At 40.8% G+C, this 22,659-nt stretch overlaps 1 protein-coding gene across 7 annotated transcripts in view; it reads right to left on the reverse strand.

The window, feature by feature from the left end:
• The window catches only part of ZNF385A (zinc finger protein 385A), a 222,076-nt gene that overhangs the window by 52,513 nt on the left and 146,904 nt on the right, over positions 1 to 22,659 (reverse strand). For 5 of the 7 annotated variants that reach the window (XM_072134675.1, XM_072134674.1, XM_072134673.1 and 2 more), the window contains one exon: positions 20,317 to 20,459. In XM_072134675.1, coding sequence (XP_071990776.1) covers positions 20,317 to 20,459 — 143 coding nt within the window. Of the gene's footprint in view, positions 1 to 11,634; positions 11,805 to 12,333; positions 12,509 to 20,316; positions 20,460 to 22,659 lie in introns of those variants that run through there. The other 2 variants (XM_072134679.1, XM_072134678.1) reach the window with 2 other exon arrangements.

Here is a 22,659-nt window from a genome sequence, read left to right on the forward strand (position 1 = left end):
CAGGTAGCAGCGAGTATATGTTTAACCCTGCAGGTGACCCTATGAAAATCAGGTCAAGTTGACATTAATATAATTTTTATGGCTTTCAGGTCAGCCAAACATCTCTACGATATATCCCTCTAGGAATAAAGGGATTGAAAGTTGATATTCACCGTGCCCGACCCTTATTCCCTGACATCTGGTATAGAATTAAGAAACCCCCATTCACATAGTATAGTCAATCAGATTTGCGACCTGCTGTCACCTGTACTTAGGGGCTGGCATCTATTTAACTGTCAGGTTAGTGAAGGGTTTTCCTAGTTACAAAGAATAAATTCCTGGCTTTAATCTTCAGATTAAGATAAAACCATGTTTATGCCCTATGAATAAGTAAGGGCATAACCCTGCTTAATAGGGCCTTCTAGGACAAGACCCTTGTTAGGGTAAGTCTGCCACTGCCCTTTTTAGGGCTAGAGAAAATATAGAACATTCCAGGTGATGAGATTCTCGGTTTCACAAGGGATTTGTGACAGCAACTCACCTAACCAAGCACAAAGATATTTTGACTAGGGCTGGATAGACCGTTCTTTTTTTCTATGTTACAAGTTGCAGTGGTTTGGATTACGATACTGTGGTCAGAGCTATTCTGGTCGGACTTAATGTTTTTGGACATTGCTGTTTTCAATATTCATATTTGGTGTGATCACATGTGATTTTGTTTTGTTGTTCTGCTGTTTTTAGAGGACTTATGGAAAGCTAAGTATTACTAACGCTGCTGACATTAATGTACAACAGGTGATACTCCGCTGTGTACTGTTAGTGTGTGCTGCATTATTAGTCTAACGCCTGTATATATCAACATCAAGGATGTATATTTTATTAGAGCAATTTTTGATGTAAATATGTTTTTTTGTGGTCTAGACTCCTCTTCTTTCCAAAGCAACATTAAAAAACAAGCAAAGGGGAGGACATGGGGAACAAGCTACAGAAAATTAAAAAGGGAAAATTTAAAAATGTGCACAGAATTAACGAAACTAGAGCTTTCCATCAAACAATTTGTTTTAGAGGACTATTAGGGTTTTGTATTTTCCAGGACAGATGACTGAAAAGATTCAGAGGGATTTATCAGAAGTGTCTGAGGTAAAATTGTTGTAGTTGCCCATGACAACCCATTAGAGCTTAGCTCTCATTTTCCCACAGCTGTTTATAAAATGAAAACTGAGCTCTGATTGGTTTCTGTGGCCAACAAGAACAATTTTACCTCAGACTCTTCTGATCCCCCCTCAGACCCTAACCGAATCCTTTGAAAAATTGCACAAAGTTTCTACAAAGTGAATCTGATGATTCGCTCATGGCTATCCAGGACCTGACCTGATGGACAAGTATAATAAAACCACACAGGGTCTCATTTTACGGGTTTTTTTGGGTCCAAATTCAGATACCTTTTATATCTAAGACCAACACGTCCATAAAGGCAATGAGGGGTCCATCTGTGTATATGAGGCCGATTTTAGAGTAGAGGGGAGCAAAATGCAGCAGGATTCAGGTTAGATAATACACATATAAATTTAATGATACCATGAACTAGACAGATGGCTGTTTTTAGGCTCTTTTCTCAGCCCAAAGAATTGGCACTTGCTCCTGTGCTGTTTCCATTTGCTCCGTGTCCTTAGTATTGCTTTCAGACAAATGTCATGTTCCCTCTCCCCCTTCATTGGTTTTGCAGGGAATGTCACTCCAATGACATTACATAATGAAATTATATGCTGCTTATATCACTATTCTGTAAATTGTCATTGAGAATGGAATCCACATCCAATCACAGGTCGGGTTTGCTAGTAATTGATGCTTGTAAAATAATATATTCTCCAGATAGTTTTCACACTGCGCATAAAAAACTGCAATGATTCTAGATAGGGTGAATGTTTGATGGCAGTGTAACAATATGCTATAACAATTGCTTTACATAAATCTCCATAACGTCATCATAAAACACTGCCGGCATTAGGATTCTGGTATATTTCTCTTCATAAGAAAGTCAAGTGAATATAAACATTGTGTCTTGTCTATAAATACAAAGCTTGTACTTAAAATAGATGGAATAATGAGGTTTGCCTGCAATTAATATAATAATACCCATCTGGCCCAGGCGCCAATTATTCATTCCTTCACTTCTTATTTTTCTTCAATTAAAAAGTAGTCAAATAGTTTCCAGAACATTGCTTATAATCAATATATACTGGTATATATATATATGTATATATATATATATATATATATATATATATATATATATACACTCACCGGCCACTTTATTAGGTATACCTGTCCAACTGCTCTTTAACACTTAATTTCTAATCAGCCAATCACATGGCGGCAACTCAGTGCATTTAGGCATGTAGACATGGTCAAGACAATCTCCTGCAGTTCAAACTGAGCATCAGTATGGGGAAGAAAGGTGATTTGAGTGCCTTTGAACGTGGCATGGTTGTTGGTGCCAGAAGGGCTGGTCTGAGTATTTCAGAAACTGCTGATCTACTGGGATTTTCACGCACAACCATCTCTAGGGTTTACAGAGAATGGTCCGAAAAAGAAAAAACTTCCAGTGAGCAGCATTTCTGTGGGCGGAAATGCCTTGTTGATACTAGAGGTCAGAGGAGAATGGGCAGACTGGTTTGGCAGAAAGGCAACCCGTGACTCAAATCGCCACCCGTTAAAACCAAGGTAGGCAGAAGAGCATCTCTGAACGCACAGTACGTCGAACTTTGAGGCAGATGGGCTACAGCAGCAGAAGACCACACCGGGTGCCACTCCTTTCAGCTAAGAACAGGAAACTGAGGCTACAATTTGCACAAGCTCATCGAAATTGACAGTAGAAGATTGGAAAAACGTTGCCTGGTCTGATGAGTCTCGATTTCTGCTGCGACATTCGGATGGTAGGGTCAGAATTTGGCGTCAACAACATGAAAGCATGGATCCATCCTGCCTTGTATCAACTGTTCAGGCTGGTCGTGGTATTGTATTATTGTTTGGCGAATATTTTCTTGGCACTCTTTGGGCCCCTTGGTACCAATTGAGCATCATTGCAACGTCACAGCCTACCTGAGTATTGTTGCTGACCATGTCCATCCCTTTATGACCACAATGTACCCAACATCTGATGGCTACTTTCAGCAGGATAATGCGCCATGTCATAAATCTGGAATCATCTCAGACTGGTTTCTTGAACATGACAAGAAATAGAGCATCAATCCAATAGAGCATCTTTGGGATGTGGTGGAACGGGAGATTCGCATCATGGATGTGCAGCCGACAAATGTGCGGCAACTGTGTGATGCCATCATGTCAATATGGACCAAAATCTCTGAGGAATGCTTCCAGCACCTTGTTGAAACTATGCCACGAAGAATTGAGGCAGTTCTGAAGGCAAAAGGGGATCCAACCCGTTACTAGCATGGTGTACCTAATAAAGTGGCTGGTGAGTGTATATATATACACATATCTTAAAAGTTGAATAGTTTTTAGTGTTGTATAAAACAGTTAAAATAACAAATACAACATCTTAAATAACCTTCACCTATCTTCTCCATACACTTCTCTTAAAAAAATCTGACAGTAATCTTGTCAGTTCTCTTGGACTAAAGGATAATGTCTATACATGTTCCGCTATAATGTGGAGACAATTCCTATACTGAATTTTGGGTCATGAAAGTTATTTCCTATAAATAAACATGCAATTAGGTGGGTTCGAAATCTCAATGTCTGGTTTGATGCATAGTAACGCTTGGACCTTGCATCATGATGAAACGTTAAAGTGGTGGTACCAAGTTTCTTAGTTATCTCCTATCCACAGAAAAAGGGGGGCCAACTCCTGAGACCCTTCAGCAATGATGAAAATGGGGCCTGATCTCACTGATGATGGAGCAGCAGGTTCAGCATGTATCTACCACTCCATGTGGGCAGCAGAAACTGCCTAGCATGCGTTTATCTGTCTCTGACATTGTCAGTGGATGATAGTGCTGGATATTCCCAAGCCTTGTGCTCGTCAATTTCTGACACTGTATTTAATGCAGTGGCAGGACTCATCCTATCATACAATTAGTTGGTAGGAACGAAATCCCTGCTATGGTGGTCGGATCTGATTGTTATTGCCTATGCTCTGCATTGGGGTGCAACCCCTTTAAGTGAAATTGTAGCCATGAGATCCACACGTTTTCTCATATGAAATCAGTGCAATACGCATTCTTTACCTATACTACAATACTAGTATACAGGCGGTCCCCTACTTAAGGACACCCGACTTTCAGACGACCCCTAGTTAAAGACAGACCCCTCTGCCCCATGTAACCTCTGGTGAAGCTCTCTGGATGCTTTATTATAGTCCCAGATTGCAATAATCAGCTGCAAAGTGTCTGCAATGAAGTTTTATTGATAATCCTTGGTCCCATTACGGTAAAAAAAAATTGAAACTCCAATTGTCACTGGGGCAAAAAAAATTATTTGTCTAGAACTACAATAAATATAAATAAAATATACAATTTTGATTTACATACAAATTCAACTTAAGAACAAACCTATGGACCCTATCTTGTACGTACCCCGGGGACTGCTTGCACTACAATACTACCAGATGCATATCTATAGTGGTGCAGGGGGTGCAATTATGCCCTGATATGCAAGTCCAAAGGTCCTTCTGCCTCTAAAAAAGCCACTAATATTATAAGCGTTGCGTGGTAGATCAATGGCTCAGTTACAGATTTTGTACTGGAGCCAGAAGCTTCGAGTTTCACCGTACAAAGTCATCCACAAGTCAAGGCTATCTCTTGTTTTGGTCTCAATAAGTGTTAAGAATGTCTCCTAGTCAGGACCTCACATGACTGGGAAAGAACCGGAGAACACGTTCCCATGTCTGTTTTACGACTGCTATAATATTTTTCCCCTTCGGGCCTCGAATTCTCATCTTGCACATCCATATTATATACAAATGAATCTTTCCTTCCTTTGTGTGGAGGAAGCAAATCCTTCAAAATCTCATCATTGTACTTCATGTGACATTAAAACAGTGCAGAAACCTGTGACTAGAGAATAGGACAGTGGTGCCTGGTGTGGAGTGTACCCCCAGCTGCTGCCACCTGTCGTGCCGACTCTCAATTCATCAAACACGTTTTTATGTCAATGCGGCACGATTATGACTGTATTATTCAGGATCACAGCGCTGGCACCTCACGCCAACCTCATCCCGCTGCTCATTTGTTTTATCCCATAATAAAGCATGCTTCCCCTGATTTGAGTTTTTCCATTTCGTATAATCAACGCTGCATCATACTCTTCCATTTATTGTGGTATTCTCGCTAGACACAACCTAAACAACCTTCATTTCAACTTGTACTATCCGAGTCTCTTCCAAGGCTCCATTTTTCACCTTTCATCAAGTATTTTAAGAAATGGGTTATTTTCTGCTGCTCACGTTACAGGGAAAGGTTTTCCTAGCGATGAATGAGTAATGAAGCATACTGCTGCATCATAATATATTTATAACCTTCTATTAACCACTTATAAGACTTTTCTGCCCAAACATTTCTTCTGTCGCTCATGGGAATCAGCTAAGATAGTTGCCTACAATTAAGAGGGCAATGAAATGCCAGCAATATAATGACATATGGTATCGACAGGTAAAAAGAAGATCAAGCAATAATAAAATACTTACAGACTAGAGTAGGTTTTAACTAGTAAAACCTTTGTCATATAAACCACAGAGGATATTTCACAGTCATTCTAGACACAGCAAAAAAACTGTGGATTTGCATCACGGCTTACAGTCATAGTTGGAAGAAGGAAAGATTAGGAGGACATTGGTAAATTTTGGGGGCAGAACAATTCCCCTTTTAGTAGCCACTTCTATATATAGCATGGCATGCACTATTTTTAGGAAGTTGATCGGCATATAAATTGGTCATGACACCTAAGGTTAGATTCACATCACGTTTTTGGTATAAGCTCTGTGTAGACATTGAGAAAGCTCCTGCCGTATACCCTGAGCATACCCATTGACATATACTGTGGTCTCCATCCGACCAGTATACAATGTACGGTATACTTTGAAAAAGACAGGATGGAAAGACGTAGCAAGCTAAAGTGCATCTTTATATCTGGTTCCCTCATAAAATGCCCAGCAGAGTCAATAGAAGCTTATGAGGAGCGGATGAAACGACCTCCAACGTCTGCTTATCGGATACACCGCTCAGTAGGAGGGAAGGTGGCTGGTGATGTCACTGTCCATATAAGGTGAGAGGAGAAGTCACCAGGCGATGTATCCCACTGTATATGCATACGTCTGTGCCTTATGTTGTAAGGAAACATCAGAAATCCACCCGACGTGCCCTTACAATGTATGGAAAAAAACCCAGCCCAAAAATAATATGTGTGCTGCACCGTACCACTCCCGTAGGGTGCCGTGCGCCCATTGACGTGTATGGGGGACGCATATACCGTGGTTGCTTGTTCCTTGAAAACGTTTTTTAAGACAGAATCCCATCGTAAACAGATTGATAAATTCATACAAAGTTTTTTAACATTATTCTATGCTTAAAAAAATGATGCTTGAAGATGTTACTTTGCCGTCCATACTGAATTACTTGTAAATGCAACATTTTGCTGTTTGGCTCTTTTCTTGGAGGCAGTGGTGCTCTTTTTCAAAGAACAGAATATTCATGGAGGCTTTTTTGTTTCAGTTTTTTAACACTTGATAAATGCATGTATAATAATTCACAAAATAAAAAAGGCCACTAAACAGACTTGTAGTAAGAATCCACTACACTATCTCTACTCTTGTTATTCAAATTGTGCAGCTGAAAGCAGTCAAATTCAGAACAATTCCCAAGTCAGGAAATAGCAGATTAAGCAGAAGTCTCTTTGGATTGATACATTGAAATAAAATGGAAAAAAAAAACATGAGAATTTTACTATTTTGTGTTTTCTTTTGTTTGCTTATTTAAGTCTTGTATTCTTATATGGGATGTGAAGTGGACAACGTGTCTCCATCTGGGGACATGCGATGACAGACATTTACATCCCTGGGAAATGTTTGCACTTTCATTTCCCTTTATTGCCCTGCGTAGTACTATTTATTAATGCCCTCACCCTTTTGGGTGCTTTATAGTGTCCAAATAGTACCCAACCAAAAAACTTGTAATAACAAAGTGTAGGGCAATGTATAAGAAAGCTACTTCCTGGGTGAAAGTTTGGCAGGACTTGTAAAGTGAATGAAAGTTAGTGGGGTCAATGTATCCTGCCCTGTGTAACATTTTTTGACAAACATTGCATGAAACAGTTGCACTTACAGACGCACTCTATGGAAATTGGGAATTTATGTTCCTTTTGTGACACCCGCAACACTTTTTAAAAATGGGTGCAAGGTGGGGTAGGGAACAAGGCAGGTCAGGGTCAGTCATTTGCCTTGTTCAGCCAAATTTACTATTTACTGCGCCAAAAAATTGGTGCAAAAAAATATAGCTGAAATGTATGCCAGCCCAAACATCTGGTAAGAATCTCTAAGAGGTTTCTGGTGCACTGATCATTAAGACTGGCGCACAATACATCAGCCCCGTTGTGTTTTATGCAGGGACAAACATGATTCAACATGACACAGAGAACATAGCTCAGGACAAAGCAAAAACTGAACGGAACTTAAATAAGCCCGGAATAAGGGAGCCCTAAATTGAGAGGATGGGGCAGATTTACTTACCCGGTCCATTCGCGATCCAGCGGTGCGTTCTCTGCGGTGGATTCGGGTCCGGCCGGGATTAATTAAGGCAGTTCCTCCGACGTCCACCAGGTGGTGCTGCTGCACTGAAGAGCATCGGAACGCACTCAAGTACTCCTAGTGAAGGTAAGTGCAAGCTCCGCGACACATTTTTTTTTAAAATGCGGCGGTTTTTCTGAATCCATCGGGTTTTCGTTCGGCCACGCCCCCCGATTTCCGTCGAGTGCATGCCAGCGCCGATGCACCAAAATCCGATCACATGCGCCAAAATCCCAGGACAATTCAGGGAAAATCGACGCAAAGCGGAAATATTCGGGTAACATGTCGGGAAAACGTGAATCGGGCCCTTAGTAAATAACCCCCGATGTGTTCACCTGCTCAGTTTTTCATTTTTTGTTGTCTAAACCAGGAGTGGAGTGAAAAAAGCGGAGTAGTAGTACCCTTCCATCATATGTTCTCTTCCATTATGAGTCACACCTGCTTCTGACTTCAAAAACTGCATCTGAAAATCTGAATGTGTGGACGCACCCTAAGCCTTCAAGCAAGACTGTGAAAAAAGTGTCTGTGTTCCAGGATTGTAGCTGGACTTGGAGCATTCTGGTGTGTGAGATTTATTCAGTGTACTGCTGCACAGTCCCTCGATTGTAACGGCTTCTGTTTAAATACTACAATTACTCAGAGGGAGGGGCCCTGCTGTTTTCATTGAAGAGATGTTACATATCAGTGTACCAGAATATTCCAAGTCCAGCAACAATCCTGGAATATAAATGCATATTTTTTTTACAGCCATGCTGCTACTAACAACCCAAACAAAGCTATGGTTACACAGATTCCAGAGACAATAACTAACACTGTAGCTTTATATAATCAAAATTGCCAACAGATTTACTTGAGCCCATTTTCTGACAACTATACAAATGTTACAGGTGTTGGGAAAAGTGACTCTAGGGGGTGTAATAAACATGGTATTCAGTGTAGAACTGCAATTAAGATGGAAGACTGGCATAATTGGATTGATAAATGGGCCCCCTATGGCACTATTTACAGACTCACTTTTTTTTTTTGCAAAAAAGATTTACAACCTCTTCTATTGGTGTCTTATGTTATTGTCCTTATATGTGAGAGTGGGAAAATATATGTTCACATCAGTGATTTCCAGTCCATACAATGTGTATGGCAGCCTTCTGACTCCCCCAATTTGCAGATATGATTTCCAGCCCATACAATGTGTATGGCAGCCTACTGACTCCCCCAATTTGCAGATATGATTTCCAGCCCATACAATGTGTATGGCAGCCTTTTGACCCCCCCAATTTGCAGATATTGGGTGAGATCAGCATCAAAGTAAGATTTAGGTACCTGATACTTTACGTGGACTGCTTACCTGAGCAGCATTTTTAATGTGCCTCAAGAGTATGACCAACTTTATTTTAATTGTTAATGAGCCTTAGGGTGAGGTTACACATAGGGGTCATGATACGGCATCAGCCACACGGTGTACATGCACTTAAAAGGGTTCTCCACTTTTGTAAAATAATTGATATTATTAGTGTACTGAAAAGTTGTACAATATACTTTCAGTATCAATTCTTCATGGTTTCTTAGATCTCATTCATCAGGAAACTGATATACACAAAACCGGTCCCTGGTCATGTGATGTCACACAGGTGCACGGCTCATTATATCCCTGGTCATGTGATGTCACAGAAGTCCACAGCTCGTTATATGTTTCGTCATGTGATGTCAAACGGGTGCATGACTCGTTATATCCCTGGTCATGTGATGTTACAGAAGTGCACGGCTCGTTATATCCCTGGTCATGTGATGTTACAGAAGTGCACGGCTCGTTATATCCCTGGTCATGTGATGTTACACAGGTGCACAGCTCGTTATATCACACATCTCTGATTACTCTATGTGATATAACGAGCCGTGCACCTTTTTGAAATCACATGATCACGGACCATTTTTTTTTTATCCCCAGGCAGTAATCAATGAAACTTATAAAATGACCTATAGAATGACAGCAAGCAGAGATCTTGAAAACCTCGAAGAATTCTTACAGGAAGTATATTAACAAACTGTAAACAATAACAATAACAATTTTTTAACATAAACAATAATTTTTTTGCTAAAGTGGACAACCATTACAACTGTGAACCTTGTAAACCAGTGGCAAGCACAGCAGTATGTCAAGCACCCCATCATGAGTGCTACATGTCTCATCCTCCATATAATCAATAATGAATAATTTATTGATGAATACTGCCAAGCAACATCTATTGGAGAGTATTCATAATGCAGAATGCAGAAATAGTGTCCTGCAACCAAAGACACCATGGTCATTTGTCGTTCGATTGCATAGTAGACTAAGGCCCAGTACACTTATATACCTTATACACACACACATTTCTAATTTTTGAATCCTAAAACTTTGATTTCTACAAAAAGAAAAGGATATAATAGGGCTCATTTACTAAGGGTCCCGCTGCCTCATTTCCGTTGGGTTTTCCGACTTTTTGGGGGATCGCGCCACCGGGACAGGGATTTAAAAGGGGATTGTGTCACACTCAATCGGATTGTGCCGCAATCGCACCGGCTTTCATGCAACACAAATCGGGGGAGGGTCGGACGATCTGCCAGATTCGGACAAACCGCAGGATTTAATTTTAAAACTGTGTCGCATATAATGCACTTACATACACAGGGAATTAGAAAGTGAATTCCGCGGACCTGATCGGGGAAGCGACACATGCAGGATTTCGGGCTCACAATGTAAGTGAATCGTGGCAGCTGTGCATTCTTGTCGGGGATCGCACCTTGGGGATTGCGCAGGACCGGGTAAGTAAATGTGCCCCAATATGTTACTTGGGGGTTTTGCACTTTTTGTTTCTATATAATTCTATATAAAGGACTGATTTGTCATGCTTTGTGCAGCGCTGCTTAATCTGTAGGTGCTATGTAAATAAAGAATTATTATTATTATAAAGGTCTTTAGGGTCATAGAGGAACAATGCCCTCTAGTGGTTACGTTATTATGAAATATAACATAGACAATGCTTACTGTGCAATCACCCATAAAGACCACCTCTTTGAGAAGCCCACCCCCTTATCTATGCAGATTTTTGATTGCTCAACATATTATACATACTGATCATCCTTGAGATGCCTATACCCTTAGAAAACCAGTCTTCAGTGTAATTTTGCCTCCAGCAGGTTTTATTCAACATATATTACATTACTAACTATTATTATTATTATTAGTGCAAATATTTAATATATAATATTCTGCAAAGTTCACAATAAAGCAGTGCCCTCTAGTGTCTACATGTCTGTGAAATACAAAGTTGATATTAGTGATAATATGCACAAATCTACAATCATTTAGTAATATTCTGCTTTTGGGCATGCAGTATGACTAATTTACATACAGATGTAGCAGAGCTGACTGCATGGTATCATGATGATGATTTTACCTGCAGTCCTATGTAAATAGACACAATACATTTCACAACTGCTCTCATCTGTAATAAAATGGAAAGAGTATATGGAAGGGAAGATCCATATACTGTACATGTACGGTACAGTACAACGTGGGGATGCTGAGAGTCGCAGATGATAAGCACTTGTAGATACACACAGCGCACAAGTATATAGACACTGTATACTATGCAGGAGAAAGAAAAGAGGAATAAAGTTACCGTCTATGAATTCAGGGAAGAGATAAGATGGAAGGAAAAGTGGAGGCAGAGACAGAAAAAGGCAGCAGAAGGTGAAAAGAGAAAGAGAGGCGTAATGAACAGATGGAGGGATAGAGGAGAGGATAGAGGAGACAGAGAGGAGCCTAATGCCGGAGCTGGATGATAGTTTGGGATACAATGTACCCTCCTTACCCTTCCTGAATGGATCCCTGCATCCCACAGCCTGTACAAGCAAAGAGCCGCTGCCTGTTCTGTCACAAGCCAAGTGCATCCCAAGAGCAGAATCCACCCCTTCCCTGCCAGGGATCTATGCACTGTGCATGCCCTTTCCAACCTCAGAAATAATCATGTTCAAGACCACGACCCAATTAACACCTTCACTGCTAGAATGTCGCTCCGGCATCCGGCTGACGCACATTGCTTAACCCCTTCTCCCCCAAAAATATCAGATCAAAGACTAAAACTGAACTAAAAATATCACTATACTACATGCAGCGCATGGCATTGATAAGTTCTTTCAGAAAATGGGTAACAATTAACCCCTCCTCTACCATAACAGTAATTTCACGTGTCTGGCAAGTTCATCCTCATCTAAGGAGGGGAAAAAAACTCAATCTCTTCTTATCAGTCCTTGTAATCATCTTGGGAAGTAAAGAGTACAGCGGGTACTTGGCACTGCCAGCGCATATTTTAGCACAACAACCTCAGCCCAAAGATGCCATTCCATATGATTAGGTTTATTCCCCCACCCCATGCCAACTACAAGTCATAGTAATTGCCCTTTGTTAGATGTGCCCAACTCCAGTATAAGCAATGAGACAATTACATAGCCCACAACCCATCCTCCTCATTGTAGATTATAAGTAGTCTCCTGATAACTTGTGCACCTACCGCAATGGTGACCGCAGCTGTGCTGAAGGGTTAATCATGATGGCAGGACAGATACCGTGCACTAATGTCCAGACGACAGCTACCACCAGGCACATACTAGTGCCACACGTGACACCAGGGGCTACTAGCTAGAGGTGTTCAGCAGGTGGCAGGACAGGATAGGGTTACGCTATAGGAGGTCCCCCTCTGGAAGAAGACTTTGGGGTGGGAAGAACTCAGATCCGCAACCAGTGAGATCTTGGGGAGTGGTTAAGAACCTCTCATGTTAACTCAGGCATGAACACTGCCCTGTGTATAGTGTTCTCCATACATACATTCACTAGGTTATAAATAGAAAGGGATTATTGCTCAAATGCGGACAATACCATGCATAGATTGTAAGCTCTTGTGAGCAGGACCCTCACTCCTATTGACCACTTTATTACTCTGTAATGTCTTATTTTATTTGTACAGTCCTGCAGAATATAATGGCCCTATAGACATAAAGATTTACTATTATTATTTGTACTGATAGGGAAAATATTAATTTGACATTAACTCGTTACATACCATGATTACATACCTGCAAATTATCTTGACAATTAGCACATTTCTTCCAGCTAGAATATCAGGGGTCTCTGTATAATGGTACGTACAATACTAAATGTCAAGGTGAGGTTTATTATATTTGTAATTATATCTCTGTAAAGTATTATTTTATAATGAACAGTTTTCATTATAGTCTGTTATAGACAGCAATAGTGACATCTGCAGGACAGAGAGGGTACTACATTCTGTCACAATGAACTTGCAGTCTCATCTGTAAGCATCATATTAACATAGTGCCAAGAGGATTGTATATAAAGTTTTGTAAAATTAATATAAAGTTTCTATATAAAGTTCCAGCATAACTTGTAATTTAATGATTGAATTTCCTTAAGAGTCCAGTGGGCGGTCCTGCTCTGTTACTGACATCTCTCTATGCCCTTCACAATATAGACATTTGCATAACCCCAAAGATCAAATTTTGTCTGCTAAGAAAATATCCTAATTGTAATGGATGTTTTTAAATAATGTGAGTGAAGTTTCTAATCAGTCAGGCATCAATATTTCTTGTTTAGTAAGTGACAATCTATATACGAGGCAGTGTTTATGTATTGACAAAGCTATCCTCATTTTGCTATGAGCAATTCCAATATAAGTGTTATCCAACAAGAGGAACCGCCAGAGTCACTTTGAAGCATAAATAAATGTTTGACAAAAATTTATATTGAATTACATTATAGTATAGATTGTGAGCCCTCATGGGCAGGGTCTTCCCCCCACTTGTTCCAGAACTCTGTAGTTTTTGTATTTGTTCAGAACTTGACATTTTCTTCTTTACTTCATCCAAAGATCGAAATTAGACAACAGCCACATGGGGTAGAGGTACAGGCAGTGGGTTATAACATCAGCCACATGGGGTAGAGGTACAGGCAGGGGGTTATAACCTCAGCTACATGGGGTAGAGGTACAGGCAGGGGGTTATAACAACAGCCACATGGGGTAGAGGTACAGGCAGGGGGTTATAACAACAGCCACATGGGGTAGAGGTACAGGCAGGGGGTTATAACCTCAGCCACATGGGGTAGAGGTACAGGCAGGGGGTTATAACAACAGCCACATGGGGTAGAGGTACAGGCAGGGGGTTATAACCTCAGCCACATGGGGTAGAGGTACAGGCAGGGGGTTATAACAACAGCCACATGGGGTAGAGGTACAGGCAGTGGATTGTAACCTCGGCCACATGGGGTAGAGGTACAGGCAGGGGGTTATAACCTCAGCTACATGGGGTAGAGGTACAGGCAGGGGGTTATAACATCAGCCACATGGGGTAGAGGTACAGGCAGTGGGTTATAACATCAGCCACATGGGGTAGAGGTACAGGCAATGGGTTATAACATCAGCCACATGGGGTAGAGGTACAGGCAGTGGGTTATAACATCAGCCACATGGGGTAGAGGTACAGGCAGTGGGTTATAACATCAGCCACATGGGGTAGAGGTACATGCAGTGGGTTATAACATCAGCCACATGGGGTAGAGGTACAGGCAGTGGGTTATAACATCAGCCACATGGGGTAGAGGTACAGGCAGTGGGTTATAACATCAGCCACATGGGGTAGAGGTACAGGCAGTGGGTTATAACATCAGCCACATGGGGTAGAGGTACATGCAGTGGGTTATAACATCAGCCACATGGGGTAGAGGTACAGGCAGTGGATTGTAACCTCAGCCACATGGGGTAGAGGTACAGGCAGTGGGTTATAACATCAGCCACATGGGGTAGAGGTACAGGCAGTGGGTTATAACATCAGCCACATTGGGTAGAGGTAAAGGCAGGGGGTTATAACCTCAGCCACATTGGGTAGAGGTACAAGCAGTGGATTGTAACCCCCTGTCTGTACCTCTACCTCATGACTGTTGTCTTATTTTTATCACTGGATGAAATATAGAAAACAAAGTTTTTATGGTGAGTGCAGCATCTTTATTCTTTCATCCATGAAGTTTTGCATCATATCTATTTACCGATAAGAGCCTAGCACCACCAGTTTCTTGTATGTACTTTTTACCATCATATAACTCCACATTGGACAGCTGATGTTAGATAGTTCACTGTTTCAGATTGAAGTACAGTTTTTGTATTTGTTTTTGCATTTGTGAACCCCTTACTGATTGTACAGCACCATGGAAATTAAAAAAAAAAATAAATAATTAAATTAAATAGTTCAGATGGTAATAGTAAACTTTGTAATATGTTGTAGAATGTATATTATTAAGGCTATATTCACACGACCATTTGGGGGATGTATATATATATAGCCGACGTATATACGTATACGTATATACGTGCAGCACCGTACTGTCCCGTTGCCAGGAGAAAGATAGGAAATGTCCTATATTTCCCCGGAATACAGCGCCATGCGCTGTACATCACTATGGAGAGGGGTGGGGGTGAGCAACGCTACCTATCCCTGGCGCCGATGTGTGCCCGCTGTGCTATGGTACACCGTGCACACATTGTGAGAATGTAGCTGAAGACATATGTTCTTGTTTCCTTTTCCCTCTACCTTTCTTCCAGTATTAAGCAGTTTGTGTAAATCAGATATCTGTCCTGTAACCACTGACAGCTGAGAGATAAAGGAACTGGATAAAGTGTCTAATGACCAGTCCCTGGTTAGTCTGATCTTAGAGAGATGGATCATCAAGAGGATGGTTTTCTAAGTATGGAAATAGTTAATCTTTAGCCTGCTTATCTATTTGAAGTTGAACTACAGAAGAAAGAAGCAGAAAAATGTCACATAGAATAAAATCTACCTATACATATGTATCTCAAATAATAACCTTTCAGCATTTTTTCTGGTAAATAAGGGATGTCTGACTTCATTGAACAGAAGAGAAATCCCCAGGTAAATTATTTCTCTTCCAATAAACAGCAGAAGAGGCCTATATGGGGATCATGCGGAGTGACCTATAGGAGGCAGAATCCATAACAGATAAAAATAATCTTCTCCCTGGTGTAACATCAGCTTCCAGAGACAATTTATTGTTTCTAATGCCTCTGAAAGAGACAGGATCAATTGTATCCTTCAATAGCCGGCTAAAAGTCAGAATGAAGTTATGAAGAAAGGATGAGCATCATTCGCTGGTGGGGGTACATCGATTAGACATGTGCTATATACAGAACCTAGTGTTTCTAGAATGACTGTATCTATAATCTTGTGAATGCCAAGAGCCAAACAGCAGCAGACAACTTTACAATGAGAAGAAGTTAAGTATTGGACACAATGGAGCTCATTTACTAAGGGACTGAACACCGCACTTTCGTCGGGTTTCTCGAATATTTCTCTTTTGCCCTGAATTGCCGCGGGTTTTTGGCGCACGCGATCGGATTGTGGCGCCTCGGTGCAGGAAGCGACGGATGCAGGAACTCGGGCGCACGATCTTAGTGAATCGCGCCGGACCCGAATCCTCGTCGGACAACATACCGTGGGATCGCGACAAAACCGGGTAAGTAAATCTGCCCCAATATTTGTAACTATATAACAGACTTCATGAAGACTGGAGAGAACAAGCTACTCTGCAATAATCACAGCTAAAGAGATTCAAGAGGGACAACATTAATGGTGTACACCCCACACAGTGTGTATCCAAGGGGCAGGGGACCCTCTTATATAAGGGGATGCACCTCTAGGGCAGTGCAGTTGCAACAAGGTGTGGGGTCTATTGTAAATTTACTGCCACACCTAAATAAATAGACTGACTGATGAAACTGACCATCTTTGTAGTTTTGGTGAAACAGAATTTCAGACACATACTAACTTTTTTGGGAGGACCACCCAAAGGTTTCCTTTCTGGGAGGGTGGCATTATGCTGTATAGTGTCTGTAATGAAGCTTTATTGAAAATCTTTGGTCCCATTACAGTAAAAGATTTTGAAACTCCAATTGTCACTGGGGCAAAAAAAAATTTTGTCTGGATCATCAATTATAAAATATACAGTTTTGACTTACATACAAATTCAACTTAAGAACCTATCTTGTATGTAACCTGGAGACTGCCTGTATATGGCAAATAAAAATCTGGTCTGATTTAAGGGGTGGTCTTTTGGAGAGCTTCGGTTGTATCTTTCTAGATATCTTTGTAGAGAGGGCCCTCCTCTTAGACAACAGAAAACCAGTTGTCATCTCAAATTGATTTCATTGTAGGAATATATCTGCAGTCTCTGTGGGGAATAAGACGGCTCTGCCAGTAGTTCACAAGATCTTCCTCTTTTCAGTGTCTTCAGTCTTCAATGTCAGCACCTTCAGCATAAGTTTGACTTCCAGAAATCTCTGAGTGAAGCCAAATGACACAGTCCTCTTATATCACCATGACCCTGTATTATAGTTATCAGAGAGGTCACAGACGCTCTAACTAGGCCAGTGCTGTCTTCTAACAGCCTGAAAGTCAATATGATCATTTAACATCGAAAAAAAATTCTCACGTTCCCATAGGTGTCCCTGTTTCTCTAATTATATAGCATTCTTGTCACATAGGAGCCATTAATAGCTGGAGTTCTCTCATGTGACTAAGATGGAAGTGACAAATAGCTTCTCACTAGGCTATCCTTAGTTTACAAACTAAAATATATTTAGAATAAGCAGCATTTTCTATAGGTGGGTAGGTAGATGTAGATAGATAGATAGATGCAAGCTAAGCTCCAGTATGTGGAACCTCTGCTAATAGATAGATATGAATCGATAAATAGATAGATAAGAGTTAGAAGAAGCAAGCAGCACTCCAAAAGTCGAGTTCAAAGGGTGGCAGGGGCGTAACTTGAGGGGTTGTAGAGGTTGCAGTCGCACCAGGGCCCACCAGAGGTTTAGGGGGCCCTTATGGTGTCACTTTCCCATATGAAAAGACTATTACTATAAACCATACATTATAGTTGGGGGCCTGGCACAGACTTTGCACTGGGGCCCATCAGCTTCTAGTTACGGCAAGTAGCCTCAATAAAGACTTTTGGAGTGCTGCTCGCTTCTACTAACTCTTGTCTATGTAAGGACCAAGCCAGGACCTTTGTGGGCTTTGCACCCACCCTCCTAAGGGGTTCCATAAAGTTGTGCGGACCTGAACTCTACTACTTTTAGATAGATAGATAGATAGATAGATAGATAGATAGAAAGATAGATAGATAGATAGATAGATAGATAGATAGATAGATAGATAGATATGAGATAGATAGATAGATAGATAGATAGATAGATAGATAGATAGATACGATAGATAGATAGATAGATAGATAGATAGATAGATAGATGACTTACATATATACTGATCTCCAGAATTAGACACTATTTGGAGCTCTATGCTTATTACGCAGCTGACATCACAGATGACAAGTAATAATAGCTTTTATCACACGCATCTTGTGTCGCAGTCCTCATTATCTGGATGTGTGTTTGTAATGACAGTCCCTTTTGTGAGCTTTATCTTTCAGCTGGGTTCAGGATCCACACCTTAATCTAATTTTTACCAGAGGCTTTAGAAGCAGAACATCTAATAGTTGTAAATTATCCTACTTATTTTTTTTAGGTTATAAGATGAGAAAGTCAGTGCGAATCCAATTTACTCCTTGTAGAAGAAGACCTGTAATTTGGAGAATTATTTCAAAACAATGAATCCTTAGAATAAAAAAGGAACATTTGAAGCTATGTTAATGCAGAGGAGTCTTTGACGTCACAGTCTTCCTGCACCAGCTTGGCTGAAGCCTCACTTCAAGAATCACTGGGAGGTGTACAGGAGGGGCGCTTGCTGAATCAGGAGGCTACAAAGTATACTATTATGTAAAGGGGCTGTCTGGAATTGTCAGTGAGTTTTTAATTCATACTTCTCTCTTGGAAAATGAAAGCTGCACTGTGATTGGTCAAAATAGGCAATAAAAAAATTTTTTGTTTTACACAAGGAATTTTGCCTATTTCAAGGCTTGTAAGCCAGAAAAGCCGTGCACAAGCCATGATACACCCCCCCCCCCCTATATATCCAGGGAGACAATCAAGGATTCAATTTACAGACCTGAAGCATCTTTTTCTGCATGTTTTAAATGTTTGAGCAAGTACATATCAATAGGTATGAGGATATGTTTAGAAAAGTGTTAGTACCGTGTATCGTGTTAGCCAGGAAAAATGAAAAAAATCTTCGATGATGTTAAATACTTTTGTGTAAAAACTACAAAAGCGCTTAAGGAATGCCACCTTTATTGGCTAACCATATGTACTAATTATCTCATTGTATCTCTCAAATGTTGTGCTGTTCTCTCTGTACTTCATTTGATGAAGGGGTCCGTGTACCCTGAAAGCTTGCAGCAAATAGAATTATTCTGGTTGGCCAATAAAGGTATCATTTCTTAAGCCCTTTTGTAGTTTTTACATAAAAATATTTAACATCATGGAAGATTTTTACACATTGGGGGGAATTTGTCATGGCTTGTACGCCTGAAAACAGTGCACAGCTGGTGAATTGCGACTACTTCACCTTCTACGCCAGTTGGGTTGGGAGGATTCGATTAGGGGCTGTGCAGTGGCCCGGCGCAGGTGTTCCTGCTCCTTGTGCAGATTAGGATGCCAGGTCAGGATTTATCAGAAGACCAGAGCCTCCAAAAAGATCTGGTGGGTGCCAAGGGATGGGGGCACCATAATATGCTGGGGTTCTTAGCTCCAGCGTATGATAAAAGTGCACCATTAGATAGTTGCTTGATTTTAATTTGGTGTGTATGGGAGTCTCTCTCCCCATAGTGCAAATAATAGCCAATAATTTATAATGCATACAGTAAAGCAGTTGTTTAAAACAACCAATCAGATTGCTTGTTTCATTTTCAAACATTCCCGTGAAAAATTAGATCTGGGTCTTCTGCGTCACTTTATAGTGGCAATGAGACTGGTAATCCCCAGATTGTGGAAATCCACCTCTCCACCTACTAAACTACTATGGGTGGAAGAAGTGGACCGGCTTAGACGTATGGAGGAGCTGAGGGCATTAGACAACCAATACGATGTTTTCCATAAAACTTGGTACAAATGGGAGACATTCAGGAACTCATCCGCCCTACTCCCTTGGATCCAGGAGACTTAACAGTCAGACTCACTAACCCATCAACAGTGGGCCTCTCCCCACCCTTGAGATGTAGTGATTGAACCCTTGTCCCCCCCCCCCCTCTTTCCTCCCCTTCTTTCCTACTCCCCTTCTTTTTCATTTTTTTTTTCCAGTTAGTTGTTTGGTTGAATTATAGGTATTTCCTTGTTTGCCTTTATGAGCTTGAGACCTACATGCATATGAAGTCGTGACATAACTAAATATGGGGCTGCGACCCGAACATGTGCCTGATCTGTAGGCTTTCTGCTCGTCTGCAATAAAGTTTATTGAGCCATAAAAATTAGATCTGGGATCTGATTGCTCTTTTCCTGTGGTAAAGGATCATAGCTTACCGTGCTGAATCTGGGGAAAAGACCCAAGGCCGGCTGAGGCTCCACGGGAAATGGGAGGAAAGGTTTTATATCCAGATGACGCTGGACCATGGCTGGAGGCGGACGAAGCAGGGTCGGCAGGCTACCCCCTCTGTTGATGCTTCCTGAAAGGAAAATAGGAGCAGTGTTAAATAAAACAAAAAATATTCACATACAACATATGTACAAGGTAATAATGAAATACATTAAGTTACCTAGAGTATTGTACAAGAAGGATCCAAGTGTATATGAAGAACTAATCCAATTTTAATATATGATGAACTAATCCAAATTGACAATATACAATGGAATAATACAGGCATCATGCAGCACTTTCTATCTTTAAAGTGAAATATGTTCCACATAATTCCACTGGAAGCATATGACAAGGAAGAAAAACTGAATTTAGGGTGAAATTAAAAGAATTTTTTTACAAAGAGACTGGTAACTTGTTGTCAATTTATTCATCAAAACTGAAGAGGAATAACAAAGGAACAGCACAACACAAAATGGTTATTTAAGAGGAAATACAAGTTTTCATATGAGGTGACAGATCTTCTTTATAGATTTTAATAGAAATGTTTTTCTTTGTGTGAAGAAGTGGGAATGGACTTTAGGGGACACTGTGAATTTTTTCTTTGCTAAATGTTATCGCAAGATTTGCTTCTCTACTTACTATTTCCTTTATGTCACCTGGAGTTATTTCCTTGCACTAATGATGCTTATCTAGCATGTATTTCTGGAGCCATCGCTGCACCTAGGACTTCTGGCCACATGTGAGATTGGCAGGAGACTTGCTTTGGCCTCTAGTGTCACATAAACAAGTCTAGACTTAGCAATCAGTAATCACTGGGACTCCCTGATGTCCCAGATGGCGGCCATGTTATTAAAGTGTTCGGAGAAAGGCCCTGGAGAATATTGGCATTTTCTGTACGACCTTAGTAGATTCGGTTCATTTTGCAAAGTGGACTGCTCCCACTGTTCCCGCTCGCTGCGCCTCCGATTCACATTGTTATTTTCCAACTGGGGTGAATCTGATAATTATCCTGCCATTTACACTGAATACAAAGGAGCCATTTGATGAGATGCCGCCGTCAGAGCCTTTTAAAGTTCACAGGATTTTTTGGGTATATGCACCGGAGATAGCTGATGTTTTCCAAGCTCAGACACATCCCTGAATGTATGTAAAGTTTGTTCTCATTAAGATGAATCACAACCTGCCACAACAGCAGACTGTCGGAGCGGCCGCCAATATGACGGAAGTGGCTCTCACCGAGCTTTACATTTTCTCTTGATATGTTGTGAAGCTGGAAAATTGTTCGGAAAAAATATAGATGTAATGCAAGGTTTTTTTTTTTTTTATAAAGGTTGTGACTCATTGCAGCTACATGAAAGGGTTAATGCATACCTCCCAACATTTGGGAAAAGGAAAGAGGGACAAAATGGCGGCACGCGTAACACCCCCAATCACTCCCTGGCCACGCCCCAAATTTTAGCCATATTAAAAATAATAAAAATCATAATTTAAAAAAAAAAAAAATATTATCCTCATTGGGATTTGAACCCAGAACCTGCAGTGTCCATGTACAATAATAACACAGCACCTCAACCCACTGAGCTATAACCTCTGTGATTAACAAGTAGAGAATTTTGGTAACTAAGAACTATATACTGCCTTGGTATATAGGGAGGGATCTTCTCAGATTATTGTAATTATTGAGACTATTATTATTATTATTATTATTATTATTATAATAATAAAATTTATAATAATAATAATAATAATAGTCTCAATAATTACAATAATAATCTCTGAGAAGATCCCTCTCTATATATCAGGGCATTAGTCTGTGTCACAGTGTAAATGGCAGATAACACTTCTTAGTTACCAGAAATCCTCAGCTCTCTATCACTGGGCTTATAGCTCAGTTAGTTAGGCTCCTGTCTATGGTGCAGAGGGTCCCAGGTTTGAATCTCAGCCTGGCCAAAACTTTATTTAATTTAATTATATAAAGAGCTTGTGTCTGGGGAAGACCTGGAGACCATATATGGACAGATAGAGATCTGAGCTGATGACGTGGTCCCTGCTCTCTCCGCTAAGCCGACACTTCTCTGAAAAGGATTCCCTCCCAATGTCTGCTCTGGGGAACCCTAGGAGATGCAGTGACCATATATGGACAGATCTGAAGCTGATGACGTGGTCCCTGCTCTGCGCTAAGCCCGACACTTCTCTGAAAAGGATTCCCTCCCGATGTCTGTAGAAGCCATTCTGTACTGTGAGTTCAGACTTTCAAAGTATTTACTATGCGGACACAGCAGCGGGAC

Source organism: Engystomops pustulosus, chromosome 2 (genome assembly GCF_040894005.1).
Source record: "Engystomops pustulosus chromosome 2, aEngPut4.maternal, whole genome shotgun sequence".
Lineage (NCBI taxonomy): Eukaryota > Metazoa > Chordata > Amphibia > Anura > Leptodactylidae > Engystomops > Engystomops pustulosus.